We start from the raw sequence: 21,489 nt of genomic DNA on the forward strand, positions 1-21,489 counted from the left end.
ATTGGCGCACTAGATGTACTAGGGGCCTCCTGTGTGGGCATAACTGGTGTAGACACAGTAGGGGATGATGTAGTATCATGTTTACTCCCCTCATTTTAAGGAATCATCTTGGGCAATATCATTATCTGTTGCAATACTGTCCTTACTTTGTTTGGACACTATGGCACAATTATCACATAAATTTAAATGGGGAGACAGATTGGCTTTCATACATATAGAACATAGCTTATCTGATGGTACAGACATGTTAAACAGGCTTAAACTTGTCAACAAAGCACAAAAAACGTTTTAAAATAAAACCGTTACTGTCACTTTAAATTTCAAACTGAAAACACTTTATTACTGAATATGTGAAAAAGTATAAAAATTCACCAAAATTTCACCACAGTGTCTTAAAGCGTTAAAAGTATTGCACACCAAATTTCAGAGCTTTAACCCTTAAATTAACGGAACCGGAGCCGTTTTTACATTTAACCCCTATACAGTCCCAGAATGAGGCTCTGTCTATAACTAGAAAGGCCCCCATCTGAAAAAGGTGTCCAACACAGTGCCTGCCGTTTTTCTAAACGTTCCCCAAGATTATAATACCAATAATTAGTTAGAATCTGCATAATATGCCTAGTAAAGCAATTGTTTTAGCCCAGAAAAATGTCTACCAGTTTTTAAGCCCTTTTTGAAGCCCTTTATTCTTTTATGTTTAACTAAGAAAATGGCTTACTGGTCCCCATGAGGGGAAATGACAGCCTTCCAGCATTACATGGTCTTGTTAGAAATATGGCTAGTCATACCTTAAGCAGAAAAGACTGCTAACTGTTTCCCCCAACTGAAGTTACTTCATCTCAACAGTCCTGTGTGGAAACAGCAATTGATTTCAGTTACTGTCTGCTAAAATCATCTTCCTCTTACAAACAGAAATCTTCATCCTTTTCTGTTTCAGAGTAAATAGTACATACCAGCACTATTTTAAAATAACAAACACTTGATAGAAGAATAAAACTACATTTAAACACCAAAAAACTCTTAACCATCTCCATGGAGATGTTGCCTGTGCAACGGCAAAGAGAATGACTGGGGTGGGCGGAGCCTAGGAGGGATCATGTGACCAGCTTTGCTGGGACTCTTTGCCATTTCCTGTTGGGGAAGAGAATATCCCACAAGTAAGGATGACGCCGTGGACCGGACACACCAATGTTGGAGAAATTAACATATATAATCAATACAGATGCGCTTCCCCAACAGATATCTTTTTCAATTAATTCACATTGATCATTTATAATAACATAGAATTAGAGTAACATAGATTAGGGCAGTCAGTAGAGCTTGAATCGTTCCATAGGATGACACATCCATGATTAAGCTGCTCTCGCCACTCAGGAATAGCAGTTAGATGGACCTGCATTACCTGGGGGGGGGGGGGGGGGTGGATAGTATGCTGGTGTAAGGCTGCCGCTTTACCCAGCCAAATAACCAGATTAGAGCTCCAAAATGTGCGATCTTCATAAAAGTGGTATTGGTTGAATCATCAAAGCTACATAGTATGGTTGATGTGTAGTGAGGTTTGGGATTTTTAGCCGATTCTTGGATAATCAGCGGATTATCCTCCTGAGATCAGGAGCCTCTAGATTTGCGACCAGATATGGCCACTGCCCGGACACGCCCCCGGAGTTATCTAACTTTTTAAACATTAAAATTTTTGGAGTTAACTGTCCCATCAATGTTGTTCGGATGGGGGGGTGTGATAGTGAATTTTTATATACTTTTTAATAAATATGTTTTTAATTTAACCTACTCTGAGTGCTGTGTATGGTCTATTGCTACGCTACGTTTAGGGTGAGAACCCCTTACACCAGTATCCTGCCTTTGTCTCTTGGATCAGCCAGCTGGATTGCTGTAGAAATCCAGCCTGTCTCTATAGGCATAACTGATTGCCTTCTATACATGTGAGTACCCTGTGTATATCACTTGCTACAAGTGTTCTAGAATCACCAATGATCTGCACCATTGGCGCCTCTATCCTGTCAGGAAGGACAATATCACACAAGTTAGGATGAATCCGTGGACTCGGTACATCATGCAAAAGAAAGTGTATTTTCTATAACAGTGCTGGTTATACAAAACTGGGGAATGGGTAATATAATTTATGCTTACCTGATAAATTTATTTCCGAATATGGTGAGTCCACGGAATCATCAATTACTAGTGGGAATATCACTCCTGGCCAGCAGGAGGAGGCAAAGAGCACCACAGCAAAGCTGCTATTTATGTCACTTCCCTTACCCATAACCTCCAGTCATTCAGCCGAAGGGAAAATGGAAAAAAAAGACGATAACACAAAGGTGAAGAGGTGCCTGAGGTTTTAGCTAAAAATAACTGTCTTAAAATAAAGGGTGGGCCGTGGACTCACCATATCCAGAAATAAATAAATTTATCAGGTAAGCATAAATTATGTTTTTTTTTCTAAGATATGGTGAGTCCACGGAATCATCAATTACTAGTGGGAACCAATACCCAAGCTTGAGGACACAGATGATTAGGGAGGGATAAGACAGGTAACCTAAACAGAAGGCACCACTGCATGAAGAACTTTTCTCCCAAAAGAAGCCTCAGCTGAGACAAAAATATCAAATTTTGAAAAAGTATGCAGAGAGGACCAAGTTGCAGCCTTGCAAATCTGTTCTACAGAAACTTCCTTCTTGAAAGCCCAAGAAGAAGGGACAGCCCTAGTGAAATGAGCTGAAATTCTCTCAGGAGGCTGCTGTACAGCAGTCTCATAAACCAACGCATTATACAACTCAACCAAAGAGAAAGAGAAGAAGATGAAGCTCTCTGACCTTTATGTTTCCCAGACAATCCTTAGTCGCCTGTAGATAGAAAATAAAAGCACGCACAACATCAAAGTTCTGCAACAAATTTTCCTTATGAGAAGAAAGATAAGAACACAGAGAAGGAACAACAATTTTCTGATTAATATATCTATCCAAAACCAATTAGGAAGAAAACCTAACTAGTATGAATAACCACCTTAACTGCATGAAAGATAAGAAAAGGTGAATCACACTGTAAAACTAAGAGCTCCGAGACTCTCTAAGCACAAAAGATAGCAATGAGAAACAAAACCTTCCAAAATAACAACTTAATATCTATGGAAAGTAAAGGCTCAAAGAGAGCCTACTGCAAAACTTTAAGAACAAGGGCAAAACCCTAAGGTGGAGCAACCGACTTAAACACAGGCCTGATGTAGACCAGTGCCTGACAAAAAGATTGCACATCTGGCACGTCCACCAGATGCTTATGTAGAAAAAAAGACAATGCAGAAAACTGACCCTTCAGGGTACTGACTGACAAACCCTTCTCCAGACCACCTTGGAGAAAGGATAACAAATTCAGAAAAACCCCCGCGTAGACAAAAAACTAAGCGTCCAATCTTCAAGCAGTCAGCTTCAGAGATTAAGATGAAGGAAAAGACCAAGAATCAGAAGTCCTTCCTCAGAGGTAGTCTCCAAGGTGGAGAGACGACATTTCCACTAGGTCTGCATATCAGATCCTGCGAGGCCACGCAGGGGCTAATAAAATCACTGCCGCTTTCATCTGAAAATACGAGTATGCAAGACTGAAATCCAAGAAAAAAACGTCATCTATCAGGACAGTCTGTGGATCACATGACCATAAACTGTACCTTCAAAACTTGGCGTTCTGTCGAAATGCCCACAGAAGCCAACTCCTGAAAACCCCCATGCATGTGAGGGTCTACCTAGAGAACACTTCCGGATGAAAATGCTTACTCCCCGGGATGAATTATCAGTCTGTTTAGAAGTCAGACTCCCAATTGTCCACCCCTAGAAAGTGGGTGACCGACAGCAAATGTGAGCTTCCTCCCACTGAACAATCCAATTCACCTCCTACATGGCTAAGGAACCCCTAGTTCCTCCTTAATGGTTGATATAAACCCTAGAGGTGATGTCCGACTGGAACCAAGCTAGGGACGACTGAGGTCAAGTCATCAGAGCATTGCGAATTGCTCTCAACTCCAAGATGTTTAAAGAGGAGAGCAGACACTTCCGAGTCCATAATCCTTAAAGACCCAGACAGCTTAACAGCCCAGCAGCTTGGCATCGGTGTTCACATCACCCAGGAATATCTCCAGAAACACTTGCGCCTGGAATACTATGGAAGAAAGTCTCATGTCATCTGATCTAAATCTATCCTTTAAGACGGATCAGAAAGTTCTCCATGTCATGGAAAATAGCAAAGGAATGATGCCCATGGAATACCATCAGACCAATTCCCTCCATACACAGGGAATTTTCGTCACAGAAAAGTGAAGAAAAATCAACTGTAGCTAAATCCAAACTCCCAACCTCCTGGTTGCAAGATGGCTAAGCTATCCACCGGCCACTAAAACTTACTGTTGGCCGGACAGACGACTGCAGAGTAGGGAAAAGGAATAAATCCTTGATTTTCTGACCTCTGAAGAAAGACATCTCCTAGATAAAGAATCAAATAAAGGTCCAAGCATACCGCACCTGGTGTTCCCAGGCGGTCTCCCATCCAGGTACTGACCAGACCTGACCCTGCATAACTTTCCGAAATCAAACTAAATCGGGTGCATTCAGGGTATTGTGGCAATAGTCCCAAATAAATTACCCTTGTGGATAGAACAAGGGAACTCTTCTCCAGATTCATTTCCCATCCCCGGAAAAGAAGATTGGACAAGATCTCTTAAAAGAGAGTTAGCTCGAAGTCAGGAAGATACCTGAACTATATATTGTCCAGAAAAACACACTTGCAATATCCCAAAACCTAAAGGTTGGCGCAAACTAAGAAAACTAGAGAAGATTCCGATTAAGGAAAAAATAAAACTCTCAGGTTTAAGTTCGTTATGAACAGGCCCACTAGAACCAAAGAAGAAAGGATACTACTTTGAAGGAGAGAATCTGAAATATATGAGGTAAATACCTATATCCCGTTCCCAAACTGGGACTGAAACTGTCACTCCCAGAGATGAAGACCCTGAATCCAGTTCAAGGAATGCCTCTCATCATACTTGGATTGCAGATACTCTAGAAAGAGAAATCTGCCCCTGGGAGGAAAACTAAGATTGGACTTGAAAAGACATGACCCAAACAAAGTCTCATCCTGAAAAAGAGACACTAGGAGCGTGTATTTGGAGGAAACACAATGCCCGGCGGCTAGTACAGCAAGTCTAATAAGACAAGACATTCCTCTAAATTAACAATTAAACCTCCAGCTTCTTACCTATGTCAGAAAGAAAACTAGATTACCTCCGCAGAGATCTAAGTTCTCTGATTAAAAGTAGAAAGTTCCCTTCTACCAAAGACACTGTGCATTACATGAGAGATAGCGAAAGGAAATCCTAAAAAGGATGTGAGACAGGGAGAAATATCCCCAGTTTCTCTATAACAATCCTGTGAACATCTCACAGTATGTCTAGAACCCTTCCAGAGAGGAAATAAAGATATAGAACTGATAAAGTTCACAAAACCCCAAAGGAAAGACTACGATAGGGATCGGTGTCATCCAGTCAGCCAAGACCTCCTGACAATATAAGAGGCTTTGAAGCAAACAACTGTAGGATACCACTTCAGTAACAGATGAAGGAATTATACTGGCCAGATCTGAGATTTCAGCCTCAGAAACAACCGGCAAATCCTCCTCACTAACTTGGAAAAAGACAAACCTGCGTAGCAGCATGTGGAGCAAAAACCCTCTTATCTCAGACTTAAAATGTCCTCTTGCTTTTTCCCTGAAGTAAAGGAAAATAGACCAAGCCACAGATACCACAGAAGATACCTGAGCTTGCAACTTCTGTAAGCAAATACACTCCTTCAGGTGATTGAGAGGAACCACAGGGCACTGCATGTGACGCCATATAGGCTTGGGACATAAAAGGAGAAAGCTGTGGCAGTGCCTTAACAGCAACATCCTTGGAGACAAAGTTCAAACCAATCTGTACATTTAATAGCATTTGTGAAATCAGAAGTACAGAAAAAATAAATGTTTAAACCAATTCTTAGTTGAGCAAGCCTTCCACACAACTTCAGCATCAGAAGAAGGAATTATACTGCCTGAAACCGAAATTTCACCCACAGATGCACCGGAAGAATCTTCATCCTCAGAACTTCTGAGAGGAAATACTTTGTTTAGCCACTTCAGGATCAGAAACCTTACTTACTGTTTCTTTAAATTTCCTTTTACGTTTTCCCTGCAGCATGAGAAAAGCAGACAGCGCCTTAGATACCGCAGAAGATACCTGAGCAGTAATATCTTGCAAAATAACTCAAGACGGAACATGAGAGGAAATGCAGGGCACTGCATGTGCAGATGAATAGGATTGGGATGCTTGAGGAGAAAGCTGCGGCACATCTGAAACAGGAGGCTCCTGAACAGCATCCGCCTTAGCTAATGATGGCTCAGGGTCAAAAAGTCTATTTCTATAAGATAAAGTTCTTTCAATACATGAACAAAAAGGTACTGGGGGTTCCACCTGGGCATCAAAACATAAGCTACAAGTAACATCCTGCACAGCCTTCTGATCCATAATACAAAAAGAAGCAAATAAAAAAAATCCAGTGCATTAACATACAACTTGAAGGTTGTGCATGAGTTTGTCAGCTATTCCAACTGTTTTAAGATCCTTCTTCAAATAAAATAAATTTCTGAACAACTCAATCTTCACCTGCAACTGAATAGGCAAAGCCTGGGGTATCAGAGAGAAGAGAGAGATTAAAAGCCTGTGCAAGTTTGGGTATCTTTGCCAGTAATGACTCATGGAGTCTAACCACCTTATGAAAGAAAAAGGGTACAAACACTCCAAAGCCATTTAGCTGCTGTGTAAAAAAAAGGATAAATGTTAAAGGAACATAATTCAGACAGAGCATGTCATTTTACAATATGCAAACACTACAACAAAAAGTGTTAAAAACCACTGCTGTCATAGAATACTACAAACACGTGCATGTTTCTGAGGTAGGGTGACCATATTGTCGCTTTTAAATGGAACATATATGAAAAATACATATGTCAAGGCTGTTTAAATAATTTTTTTGTATAATGTTCTATTATAAGAAACCTAACATATGTATTTTTCATATGTGTCCCTTTTTAAAGCGGCAATATGGTCACCCTATTCTAAAGTAATATGAGCCCATCTAGGTAAACTTTTCAATAAAGGATACCAAGAGAGTGAAACCAATTAAAAAATAGAAGTAAATTGTAAAGCTGTTTAAAACTGCACACTGTATCTGTATCATGAAAGTTTAATTTTTACTTTATTGTCTTTTTAATACTTGGACTGTGCAGTATGCTCAGATGAAAAAGGAAAGCACACATAACTGTGTGTGTATGTATATATATATATATATATATATAAACAAAAGAATGAAAAAAAAAACTGTAAACTCAAATTGACTCCTACAAACTGAAGTTTGTTCTATTACCTTCTGTTGGTTTGTTAGACACAGTATCTGAAGCTTTGCATGACATTGTAAGTTCTTTGCCTGTATCACTGCCGCTACTCAGATCCATCTTTTGTACTTTTCTCTGTGGCTCATTGTCGTTATCATCTTGGTCACCTTTAAAAACAAAAATGAAAATGAAACCCATGCCTAAGTTTTAATATTGTGTCTTGAAACAGAAACCTAACACCCCATATTTTCAGATAATTATAAGACTCATCTCCTCCCTGGTACATACCATCTTAGTTAAAAACATTAATAAAAGGGGGTAAAGGTTGAAGAGTTCTATATAGGGATCTGAGCTATGGCATTTTGGGGAGTATGATTTAAATTCTTATTTTCCTTGGTTCATCCTAATACCCATTCACCAACAAAATACAAGAGTAGGCAGGGTAAAAAACAATCCTGCTGAAAACACTTCTGCTTTATATGGAAGCCAAAACACAATGGACAACTTTACTTCCAAATTTTCGCTTAGCAGAGGTACACGCATCTAAATTATAGTGTTGTAAATAAGTGACAGACCTCCAACATGCTGCCTTGCACAAATAGATTTGCTTTAGCTCCACTAGAAGTACAAACTCCCCTTGTGGAATGAACTTTAAGCACCAGTGGGATAGATGGCATCATTACTTATAAGGACATGAAACCAAAACTTTTTATTCACGATTCTAAAAAAATCCAATGTATTTCTTTTGTCAATTTCCCTTTGTTAACTTGGTATCCTTTGTTAAAGGGCATGGTATAGCAAGGAAATAGTTAATCTCATATAAGTTGATTATTTTGTCTTAGCAATTGCAACTATTGCGTGGGAAAATCTTACTGAAGGAATAACAAGAAATATAACCTTTTATACTATTAATTACTGGAATATTTGATATTTATTATGTACACGGTTTGGTTATTTATTTACTGACAAACATAATAATAAAATCGTATATAGCCGCTAATAATTTGTCACTGCTTACTAATTGTTCTGGTGTGGTGTGTCTAAAAAAGGAAAACGGCATAAGGTTTGAAAGAATTATTTTAGCAATGTTATTGTGCAAACACTACTGTCATCAAGTTCTCAAAAGTGTATAACATTGCTAAAAGCATTCTTGACATATAATACTCCAAACATGTTCACGTTACCACCCAAAAGGTATGTTCTTTAACAAAGAATACCAAAAGAATAAAATCATTTGAGAACAAAAGTTTGTTTGTTTTTTATGCTCCATCTGAATCATGAAATAAAAAAATGTTGGTTTTGCACCTTTTAATAAAATGAGATGCTTCACTAAATAAACCTGGAATAAATACATCTGGAAATCGTAGTCTTTGCAGGCATATATACTCTTTGTGCTATAATTGTGAAATCATAAGAGTTGTGTCCCTTTGCCTCCATTCACTTATGTGAAATAAATCAGTAGCTATCAATTCAGTTATATGCCACTCTCATTTCAAGACAAAATGAGGGATGAGAGATGTTTTGAGAAGCATAAAGCAAGGAAACTATGCTTGACTGTTCTCTTATTTTAACGTCTCACAGGTGCCAGTTGGTAAAGCTCTGCACCTTGAAGCTTAGGAATTCTCACACACAGTAATAGAACAGAAACATAACATCTATACTATAATTGCATTTGTAATGTCCATCACCGTCGGCACTTGCGCATGCATCCTCAATGGAATGTCGGCAGCGCAAGGACAAAATAATTAACCTGGATGCAGCAAAGCTGCATCTAGGTGAATACCAAAAATGGCAGGGTGGTGAAAGAATCCACCTTTGGTGGATTCTTTCACCACCCTGCCATTTTCGGAATACACCGGGATGCAGCAAAGGCAAACAGAGCATTACAAAAGCAACAACTAACCGCCCACATCAAGTATTAAAATAAAAAATCCTACAAGAAGTATTAACTCCTAAACAGCAAAAACCCCACATTTCTATATACCTTATTTCCCTATTAACCCCTAAACCGCAAACCCCTACATCGCAATAAACCTATTTTCCCTATTAACCCTTAAACCCCTACATCGCAATAAACCTAATTAACTTATTAACCCTTTAAACTGCCAAAACCCACAACGCAAATAACTATTTAAATAACTAAGTACCCTAACCTAACACCCCATTAAATTAAACCAAATTACCTAAACTAATACATTCTAAAGTTACAAAAAATAAAAAAAAAATAAGTTTACAAAAAATAAAAAAGGCTAACATTACAGAAAATTTAGCTCTTTTACTGCCCATCCCTAATGTAAATAAAACAACCTCCCCCCCAAAAAAAAAACTTAAGTCTAACCCCCAGGTTGCTACTCACCGTTCCTGAAGTCCGGCGGAGAATGTCCTGTTCCAGGCGGTGAAGTCTTCTTCCAAGCGCAACCTCTTCTTCTTCCAGGAACATCCTGTGCGGAGCGGAGCTGAAGACCGGCGACCCTGGAACTGAGGACCGGCGGCCACGGAGCCATGGAGCGTGGAGGATCCTCTTCGTACGAACTCCACCGTACACTGAATAGTGAATTTAAGGTACGCGATTAAAAATGGCGTCCCTTAAATTCCTATTGGCTGATTTGATTCTTCTAATTCAAATCAGCCAATAGGATGAAAGCTACTCAAATCCTATTGGCTGTTTAAATCAGCCAATAGGATGAGAGCAAGTTAAATTCTATTGGCTGATTTAAATAGCTTCAATTTTCTTCAATTTTGTAATTTGTTTTTTAATTTTCTTTAATGTTAGACTTTTTTTATTTTTTGTAACTTTAGAATTTATTAGTTTAGGTAATTTGGGTTAATTACGGGGGGGGGGGGGGTTTAGGTTAAGGGGTGTTAGATTAGGGTGCTTAGTTATTTCTGTAGTTTATTATATAGAAAATATTTTTGATATATTTAAGACAGTAGTTCATTAAAATTATAGGATTGCTACACCTGTAGCTTAAATATTTAGATAAAAGAAGATTTACAAAATAGGTTGTTTCTACATCTGTTTAAAAAATAATTAGACTGCCATCTGGGCAGGCTTATCGACTAGTTTTATATAAAGTTGAAAAAAAGACTGAAGTCCATCAAGTTCAATCTTCACAAATCTTAATACACTTAGAAGCAGAGGATATTCACAGATCACTGACACCTTTTCGACAGCTGTATCATATGATTTGGGTTAGCAATCAATCAATAGAGTGGGTCCTTTACATAATGCTGCATTACACTATATTATTGCAGAGAGATTTATTTAATATTTTATGATGCAGAAATATAGAAAGTATCAGTCAACCACATAATAAAAACATATGCTGTCATATTAATTTTTTTTTAATAAAAATGTAATATTGTATGTAACATTTAAACTGTGTAAAACTGCAAAATGCAAACCACCTGCTTCTGTCCACAACATCTCAAAATTCAATGGCATATTTTTTATCAAAAGTGAAGCTGTAGCACCATTTTTAGAAGGAAGGCAGATTTATTCAGTGATTAACAATGGGATATAACTGATAACTAATATTTTTTTAGAAACAACCTAAAGGGATATAAAAGTAGAAAAAGAAAACAGAATTTATGCTTACCTGATAAATTACTTTCTCCAACGGTGTGTCCGGTCCACGGCGTCATCCTTACTTGTGGGATATTCTCTTCCCCAACAGGAAATGGCAAAGAGCCCAGCAAAGCTGGTCACATGATCCCTCCTAGGCTCCGCCTACCCCAGTCATTCGACCGACGTACAGGAGGAAATATGCATAGGAGAAACCATATGATACCGTGGTGACTGTAGTTAGACAAAATAATTCATCAGACCTGATTAAAAAAAAAAAAAAAAAAACCAGGGCGGGCCGTGGACCGGACACACCGTTGGAGAAAGTAATTTATCAGGTAAGCATAAATTCTGTTTTCTCCAACATAGGTGTGTCCGGTCCACGGCGTCATCCTTACTTGTGGGAACCAATACCAAAGCTTTAGGACACGGATGAAGGGAGGGAGCAAATCAGGTCACCTAAATGGAAGGCACCACGGCTTGCAAAACCTTTCTCCCAAAAATAGCCTCTGAAGAAGCAAAAGTATCAAATTTGTAAAATTTGGCAAAAGTGTGCAGTGAAGACCAAGTCGCTGCCTTACATATCTGGTCAACAGAAGCCTCGTTCTTGAAGGCCCATGTGGAAGCCACAGCCCTAGTGGAGTGAGCTGTGATTCTTTCAGGAGGCTGCCGTCCGGCAGTCTCATAAGCCAATCGGATAATGCTTTTAAGCCAAAAAGAAAGAGAGGTAGAAGTTGCTTTTCGACCTCTCCTTTTACCAGAATAAACAACAAACAAAGAAGATGTTTGTCTGAAATCCTTAGTAGCCTCTAAATAGAATTTTAGAGCACGGACTACGTCCAAATTATGTAACAAACGTTCCTTCTTTGAAACTGGATTCGGACACAAAGAAGGTACAACTATCTCCTGGTTAATATTTTTGTTGGAAACAACTTTCGGAAAAAAAACCAGGCTTAGTACGCAAAACCACCTTATCTGCATGGAACACCAGATAGGGCGGAGAACACTGCAGAGCAGATAACTCAGAAACTCTTCTAGCAGAAGAAATTGCAACCAAAAACAAAACTTTCCAAGATAATAACTTAATATCTACGGAATGTAAGGGTTCAAACGGAACCCCTTGAAGAACTGAAAGAACTAGATTAAGACTCCAGGGAGGAGTCAAAGGTCTGTAAACAGGCTTGATTCTAACCAGAGCCTGAACAAACGCTTGAACGTCTGGCACAGCTGCCAGCCTTTTGTGAAGTAAAACAGATAAAACAGAGATCTGTCCCTTCAGAGAACTTGCAGATAATCCTTTCTCCAAACCTTCTTGTAGAAAGGATAGAATCTTAGGAATTTTTATCTTGTTCCATGGGAATCCTTTAGATTCACACCAACAGATATATTTTTTCCATATTTTATGGTAAATCTTTCTAGTTACAGGCTTTCTAGCCTGAATAAGAGTATCTATCACGGAATCTGAAAACCCACGCTTTCAATCTCCAAGCAGTCAGTTGGAGGGAAACCAGATTCGGATGTTCGAATGGACCTTGAACAAGAAGGTCCTGTCTCAAAGGTAGCTTCCATGGTGGAGCCGATGACATATTCACCAGGTCTGCATACCAAGTCCTGCGTGGCCACGCAGGAGCTATCAAGATCACCGAAGCCCTCTCCTGATTGATCCTGGCTACCAGCCTGGGAATGAGAGGAAACGGTGGGAATACATAAGCTAGGTTGAAGGTCCAAGGTGCTACTAGTGCATCCACTAGAGTCGCCTTGGGATCCCTGGATCTGGACCCGTAACAAGGAACCTTGAAGTTCTGACGAGAGGCCATCAGATCCATGTCTAGAATGCCCCATAATTGAGTTATTTGGGCAAAGATTTCCGGATGGAGTTCCCACTCCCCCGGATGGAAGGTCTGACGACTCAGAAAATCCGCTTCCCAATTTTCCACTCCTGGGATGTGGATTGCAGACAAGTGGCAGGAGTGATCCTCCGCCCATTGAATTATCTTGGTCACTTCCTCCATCGCCAGGGAACTCCTTGTTCCCCCCTGATGGTTGATATATGCAACAGTCGTCATGTTGTCTGATTGAAACCTTATGAATTTGGCCTTTGCTAGATGAGGCCAAGCTTTGAGAGCATTGAATATCGCTCTCAGTTCCAGAATGTTTATCGGGAGAAGAGATTCTTCCCGAGACCATAGACCCTGAGCTTTCAGGGGTTCCCAGACCGCGCCCCAGCCCACCAGACTGGCGTCGGTCGTGACAATAACCCACTCTGGTCTGCGGAAGCTCATTCCCTGGGACAGGTTGTCCAGGATCAGCCACCAACGGAGTGAATCTCTGGTCCTTTGATCTACTTGAATCGTCGGAGACAAGTCTGTATAATCCCCATTCCACTGTCTGAGCATGCACAGTTGTAATGGTCTTAGATGAATTCGTGCAAAAGGAACTATGTCCATTGCTGCAACCATCAATCCTATTACTTCCATGCACTGCGCTATGGAAGGATGAAGAACAGAATGAAGAACTTGACAAGAGCTTAGAAGTTTTGATTTTCTGACCTCTGTCAGAAAAATCCTCATTTCTAAAGAATCTATTATTGTTCCCAAGAAGGGAACTCTTGTTGACGGGGACAGAGAACTTTTTTCTATGTTCACTTTCCATCCGTGAGATCTGAGAAAGGCTAGAACGATGTCCGTATGAGCCTTTGCTTTTGACAGAGACGACGCTTGAATCAGGATGTCGTCCAAGTAAGGTACTACTGCAATGCCCCTTGGTCTTAGAACTGCTAGAAGGGACCCTAGTACCTTTGTGAAAATTCTCGGAGCAGTGGCTAATCCGAATGGAAGTGCCACAAACTGGTAATGCTTGTCCAGAAAAGCGAACCTTAGGAACTGATGATGTTCCTTGTGGATAGGAATATGTAGGTACGCATCCTTTAAATCCACCGTGGTCATAAATTGACCTTCCTGGATGGTAGGAAGGATCGTTCGAATGGTTTCCATTTTGAACGATGGAACCCTGAGAAATTTGTTTAGGATCTTGAGATCTAAAATTGGTCTGAATGTTCCCTCCTTTTTTGGGAACTATGAACAGGTTGGAGTAAAACCCCATCCCTTGTTCTCCTATTGGAACTGGATGAATTACTCCCATCTTTAACAGGTCTTCTACACAATGTAAGAATGCCTGTCTTTTTATTTGGTTTGAAGATAATTGAGACCTGTGGAACCTTCCCCTTGGGGGTAGTTCCTTGAATTCCAGGAGATAACCCTGAGAAACTATTTCTAGTGCCCAAGGATCCTGAACATCTCTTGCCCAAGCCTGAGCAAAGAGAGAAAGTCTGCCCCCCACCAGATCCGGTCCCGGATCGGGGGCCATCCCTTCATGCTGTTTTGGTAGCTGTGGCAGGCTTCTTGGCCTGCTCACCCTTGTTCCAGCCTTGCATCGGTCTCCAGGCTGGTTTGGGTTGAGAAGTATTACCCTCTTGCTTAGAGGATGTAGAATTAGAGGCTGGTCCGTTTCTGCGAAAAGGACGAAAATTAGGCTTATTTTTAGCCTTAAAGGACCTATCCTGAGGAAGGGCGTGGCCCTTTCCCCCAGTGATGTCTGAAATAATCTCTTTCAAATCAGGACCAAACAGTGTTTTACCCTTGAAAGGGATGTTAAGCAATTTTGTCTTGGAAGACACATCCGCTGACCAAGACTTTAGCCAAAGCGCTCTGCGCGCCACGATAGCAAACCCTGAATTTTTCGCCGCTAATCTAGCTAATTGCAAAGCGGCATTTAAAATAAAAGAGTTAGCCAATTTTAGTGCTTGAACTCTGTCCATAACCTCCTCATACGAAGATTCTTTATTGAGCGACTTTTCTAGTTCTTCGAACCAGAAACACGCTGCTGTAGTGACAGGAACAATGCATGAAATTGGTTGTAGAAGGTAACCTTGCTGAACAAACATCTTTTTAAGCAAACCCTCTAATTTTTTATCCATAGGATCTTTGAAAGCACAACTATCTTCTATAGGAATAGTAGTGCGTTTGTTTAGAGTTGAAACCGCCCCCTCGACCTTGGGGACTGTCTGCCATAAGTCCTTTCTGGGGTCGACTATAGGAAATAATTTCTTAAATATAGGGGGAGGAACAAAAGGTATGCAGGGCCTTTCCCACTCCTTATTTACTATGTCCGCCACCCGCTTGGGTATAGGAAAAGCATCGGGGGGCACCGGAACCTCTAGGAACTTGTCCATCTTATTTCAAAATTCACCAAATTTTCACCACAGTGTCATAAAGCCTTAAAAATATTGCACACCAAATTTGAAAGCTTTAACCCTTAAAATAACGGAACCGGAGCTGTTTTTACATTTAACCCCTATACAGTCCCAGGTATCTCCGTGGAGATGTTGCCTGTGCAACGGCAAAGAGAATGACTAGGGTAGGCGGAGCCTAGGAGGGATCATGTGACCAGCTTTGCTGGGCTCTTTGCCATTTCCTGTTGGGGAAGAGAATATCCCACAAGTAAGGATGACGCCGTGGACCGGACACACCTATGTTGGAGAAAATGCTCTGATAGGGCATTATATTATTGCACTATTGCTTGCATATATTTATGTGTTGATCCTTGCAACAAGATTAAAAACATAGTTAAAGTCAGATATAGAGCAGAAATGCACTACTAAGAGCTAGCTGAACACATCTGGCAAGTCGATTAATCAAATTGAGACCTCTTCAGAGTCCCCTTCTGACATTGCCTCCGATGTGTCAGAGGAAGAGATGATCATAACTATCAGTAGTAACCTCTGCCAAAACCTCTTAGCTACATCATACTGGAGAGCAAAGTTAGGCCTTTCTCATTCGCTTCCTTGTCACGGGCAAATCGCTCAGGGCAGCAGTCACTGCAGACTGAATACAGTTTGAAAGCTCGGCTAAGCAGTAGACCTACCCCGACCGAGGGTTCGCAGCGGCCTGAAGCGACCTTGGTCACATCCACTAGCAGTTGGACAGGGACGTCCACATCAGTCAACATTTGTTAATCACGCAAAAGGGCCCGGTAGCGGAAAACCATCAGCGGTCTACTTGCTTGGGCCTCCTGAATGAGTCGTAAGGACAAAGGATAAGCAGGAATTGCATAACTGCGCAGGAGAAAGGAGGGGATTTATTGTTCACAGCATACATTTATTATTGAGGAGGATTCCTCCATACTCTCCATTAATATAAAGTCAGCCATGGTATAGAGTGGAAGTGTGGACAATATAGAAACTATCGTGAGCAACTCAGCGGGGATACCCTAGGCTATTATGCACAAATCCCTGTCCCCACAAAGTCCTGTTAGGCACAAAATCGCTGTCTACGGCAGGAAAACTGTCTCCACCCACTGCCGGGGCCTAGCTCATACAAAGGCTTGCGGGCTGCAGTAAATATATTAACCCATCAAACAGTATCCTGATGTAGTGAGTGACCGTTATCTATTATGGCAGAAAACATAACACCATTGCGTGTGTGAATGCCATTATGCCCGAGTGATATGTTGTTCGTAACACAGGACCCTATATCATTGTCTGTGTCCGGTATAACAATGTGCCGGTAGCACTCACCTCTAGCCATGAATGCACCCTCAAGTTGGCTAAATACCGGATCTGCTGGTTCATTATGACAGGTCACAGCCTGTCGCATTAGGGGACATAAATGTGCACAGTGCCCTTATAAACAGATAATCAACCTTACACCACCTCTCTATTAGACAAGTTGCCAGTATATATATATATATATATATATATATATATAAATATAACAATATTCGATTGAGATATACATGGTTATATCATCCCCGGAGGAGCAAAATCCAAGTTGAAAAACTAAATTTCCTTATTTTTCTATATTTCTTTAACAGAGCACCTTTCTCTGCCTACCTCCATGACACAAGGCAAATAACTACTGGGAGGGTAGGGGAAGTGGTGGGGGGATATTTAAGCTTTGCTGGGTGTCTTTGCCTCCTCCTGGTGGCCAGGAAAATTAATTCCAATAGGTTATGAATGTTTCTCGTGGACTCTCACTGCTAAAAGAAGGAAAATAGAAACAAATGATACTTTAAGGGATATGAAATCCAAATTTCTTCTTTCATGATTCTGAATCTTGAAAGAAAAAAAATGTGGGTTTCATATCCCTTTAAAAGGGAGAGAGTACTATATTTGTTAGTCTCATGTAATGTGTCCCCAATCTATTTGACCTGCTGGAGGATACAATAGACAAAATCAACTGTTTCAAATGCTAAAATAAAGGTAAATGATCTATTTAAAAAACATAAATTTTGCTAACCTGATAATTTAATTTCCATCCGTGGGAGGAGAGTCCACTACTTCATTCATTACATCTGGGAATTAAGAACCTGGTCACCAGGAGGAGGCAAAGACAACCCAGCCAAAGACTTAAATACCTCCCCTACTCCTTTCATGCCCCAGTCATTCTGCCAAGGGAACAAGGAACAGTAGGAGATATATCAGGGTATAAATGGTGCCAGAAGATTATTAATAAATTTAGGTCCGCCACCGGAGAAATGGGCGGGTGCAGTGGACTCTCCTCCCACAGATGGAAATTAAATTATCAGGTAAGCATAATTTATGTTTTCCATCTTAATGGGAGGAGAGTCCATTGCTTCATTCATTACTTTTGGGAACAAATACACAAGCACTAGAGGATACTGAATGAAAAAAAAAACGGGAGGGTAAAAGGAGGCGGACCCTATACTGAGGGCATCGCAGCCTGCAGAACCTTTCTCCCAAAAGCTGCTTCCGCCGAAGCAAAAACGTCAAATTTATAGAATTTCGCAAAAGTATGTAAGGAAGACCAAGTGGCCACCTTACAAATCTGCTCCATAGAAGCCTCATTCTTAAAGGCCCAAGAAGAGGCCACAGCTCTAATCGAGTGAGCCTTAATCCTCTGAGGAGGCTTGTGTCCCGCTGTCTCATATACCATATACAATAGCCAGTAATTATAGGACTTTCCATGAAAGAACCTTAATGTCAAGTGCATGCATAGGCTCAAACAGAGCCCTCTGCAAGGCCTTAAGAACCAAGTTTAAGCTCCAAGGAGGAGCCAGATTCCTGAAAACAGGCCTGATCCTCACCAGAGCCTGAACAAAGGACTGAATGTCAGGAAGCTCTGCAAGCTTCCTATGCAACAGCCCAGATAAAGCCGAGATCTGTCCCCTTAGGGAACTGGTGGAAAGATCCTTATCCAGACCGTCCTGGAGAAAGGCCAAAATCCTGGATACCCTGACCTTATGCCAGGGATATCCTCGATCCTCACACCAGGACAAGTAGGTCCTCCACACCTTGTGGTAGATGCATCGAGTGAGTGTCAATCACTTTTTACGAAAATCCTCTCTTGGCTAAGACTAGTCGTTCAATCTCCACGCAGTCAGCCTCAGAGAACCTAGATTTTGATGTAGAAAGGGACCTTGAAACAGCAGATCCCTGAGACAAGGTAACTTCCACAGCGGAGATGACGACATTGCCATCAGATCCGCAACCCAAATCCTCCGCAGCCACAATGGAGCAATCAGAATAGCCGAAGCTTGCTCCTGCTTGATGCGGGCCACTACCCGAGGTAGAAGAGGTAACGGTGGAAATATGTAAATTAGATTGAAGTCCCAGGGTACCGCCAAGGAATCTATCAATTCCACCTGGGATCCCTGGATCGTGACCCATATCTGGGTAGCTTGCGAATGATTGCCGTTTCATTGTCTCAACATGCACGGCTTAAGAGGTCTGAGGTGGAACCTGGCAAATGGAATGACATCTATGCTGGATACCATGAGCCCGATTACCTCCATACACCTGGCCACAGATGTTCCAGAGGATGTCTGAAGAGCTAGACAGTTGGACGCAAGCTTGCAGCGCCTCTGATCTGTCAAAAATATCTTCATGGCTGAAGAATCTATTATCGTACCCAGGAATTCCACCCTGTTGACCAATGAACTCTTTCCTTCGTTTATCTTCCACCTGTGGAACCGAAGGAGAAAGAGAAGAGCTCTCGAGTGATCCTCCGCAAGACTGTAGGACGGAGCCTGGACCAGGATATCGTCCAGATAAGGTGCCACTGCAATTCCTCTGGCTCTCGCTACTGTGATAAGAGCTCCCAGAACCTTTGTAAAGACTCTTGGGGCAGTCGCCAGACCAAAGGGCCACAAACTGGAAGTGCTGGTCCAGGAAAGCGAATCTTAGAAACCTGAAGTGATTCTTGTGGATTGGAACGTGAAGGTAAGCTTCCTTCAGCTCTATAGTCGTCATGAATTGTCCCTCTTGAACCAGGGGCAAAATTGACCTGATCTTATCCATCTTGAACGACTGACCAAAATTTGTTTAGCGCCTTTAGGTCCAGAATTGGACGGAATGTGCCCTCCTTCTTTGAGACCACGAAAAGGTTCGAATAATACCCCAGGCCTCTTTCTGCCGGACGGACTGGGACGATTACTCCAAGAGATGAGAGATCCCTCACACACCCCAGGAAGGCGTCTCTCTTTTCTGGTCTTGAAGATATGTTTCAATCAAGAAACAAAGTAGCGTCCAGCACACAAGACCCAAGCCCGAAATATATAAAAGTAAAATAATGGAGATTCTCCTCAGTGATTAAGGGGCATTAACCTCAAAACGTTGTGTCTCTTTTGATCCGGTTTTGGAAATAAAAATAAACTAAGAAGAAGTTTTTTGCAACTGAAGAGAATCTCCATTGTTTTATCTTGAAGATATGTTTGACAGGAGGAATCTGTCTCTAGGCGGATAACACTTGAAACCTATCCTGTAACCCTGGGATACGACCTCCAGAACCAAAAAGGGTCTATAACGCCTCTTCTCCAGGCCTGCGCAAAAAGAGATAATCTGCCCCCTACATGATCCGAAGATGGACCGGGGGCCGCCCGTTCATGCCGACTTTGATTCGGCGGGCTTCTTATTCTGCTTGGACTTGTTCAAAGAGTTAGCTGGCTTCCAAGATCCCTTGAATTGCTCCGACCTAGCGGCAGGCTGCTGGCACTGAGACTTGTTCGCACGAGAGGGACGAAAAGTAGATCCCTTAGGTTTAGCCTTCTTATCCTGAGGCAAGAAGGCACCCTTGCCACCCGTGACCATGATAGAATCCAGGCCCGGGCCAAACAAAACCTTCCCCTTAAATGGGAAGGAAAGCAAGCGAGACTAGGAAGTCATGTCCGCAGACCACAACTTTAGCCACAGAGCCCTGTGGGCTAAAACAGAAAAACCTGATGTCTTAGCATTCAGGCGAATAATCTGCATATTAGCATCACAAATTAACGAATGTGCCACTATTAAGGCATTGATTCTTTTCAGAATTGCATTGAGGAGTCTCCACCTCGACCATAGCTGATAGAGCGTCACACCAGTAGGTAGCCGCTCCAGCCACCGCAGCGACTGCCGCCACCAGTTGAAAAATGAATCCCGTGAGTTGGAACATCTTCCGCAGCATGGACTCCATCTTTTTATCCATGGGTTCCTTGAAAGAAGAGCTATCCTCTAGCGGAATAGTCGTTCCCTTAGCAAGCGTGGAGATAGCACCATCCACCTTAGGGACAGTTCCCCACAGTTCAAGCTACGCGTCCGATAGGGGGGAAAGCTTTTTAAAAGAAGAAGAGGGGGAAAGGGAAAACCAAGTTTCTCCCATTCATTCTTAATAATGTTAGCCATTTTGACTGGAACCGGGAAGGCCTGGGGCACTACTCTATCCTCATAAACCCTATCCAGTTTAGGGATCAAAGGTTTCTCCAGTAGTTTCAGTTCCGGATCCTCCAACATAGCAAGCACCTCTTTCAGCAGAAAGCGCCAATGCTCCATCTTAAATTTGAAATCTGGCTCCTCCACGGATGAAGGCCTAGACATAGCTGATTCCGACCCAAAAGCGACATCCTCCGATAAGTCGGAGTTGTCCTCCTCATCGGATAATCTGTCCGAGACATCCAGCGGAGTCGAAGACACCTGAAACAGATAGCAGTGTCGTACCTTCCGCTTAGTAGGGCGAGGCATCGCATTAAAGGCCGCAGAAACCGCCATCTGTAATTGATCGGCGAAGTCTGGAAGCCAAAGGACACCTCCCACAGGAGGATTAGTAAGGCCCTAGGGAACTGCTTGTGTAATCGGAGATGACTGCAGGGAACGCACCTCGTGGGGCGGGGAGCCCTCAGAGGTGGACGACTCAGTCGTACAAAATACCTTATTCTTTTTGGAAATAGCAATATTGTCAAAGCATGTGGGACAGAGTTGCGTAGGTGGTTCGACTGGAACCTCCTCACAATATACACAGTTAATGGGTTTGGATAAAGAGGGAGTATCCTCTAAAATATCAGAGTCCTCCATAGCTTGCGCCTTCTTTACGGACTTGATCAAAAATAAATGGCACCTTTATATCCTAATGGCCCGGGCACTCACCACCTCCCGGACTACTAGAAACCGCTTTTGTCTCCTTCGACCGCAGGTTGAGATAGAGGAAGTTGCAGAGGCCACACACCCTGTC

At 41.8% G+C, this 21,489-nt stretch overlaps 1 protein-coding gene across 1 annotated transcript in view; it reads right to left on the reverse strand.

Annotated features, from left to right (window-relative positions):
* LOC128660487 (mucin-12) overlaps positions 1–21,489 on the reverse strand; it is a 770,239-nt gene that overhangs the window by 394,321 nt on the left and 354,429 nt on the right. Inside the window, exon 13 of the mRNA XM_053714362.1 lies at positions 7,458–7,592. Within this exon, the coding sequence (XP_053570337.1) occupies positions 7,458–7,592 (135 nt within the window). The remainder of the gene's footprint in view (positions 1–7,457; positions 7,593–21,489) is intronic.

This window comes from Bombina bombina, chromosome 5 (assembly GCF_027579735.1).
Source record: "Bombina bombina isolate aBomBom1 chromosome 5, aBomBom1.pri, whole genome shotgun sequence".
In the NCBI taxonomy this organism is placed as follows: Eukaryota; Metazoa; Chordata; class Amphibia; order Anura; family Bombinatoridae; genus Bombina; species Bombina bombina.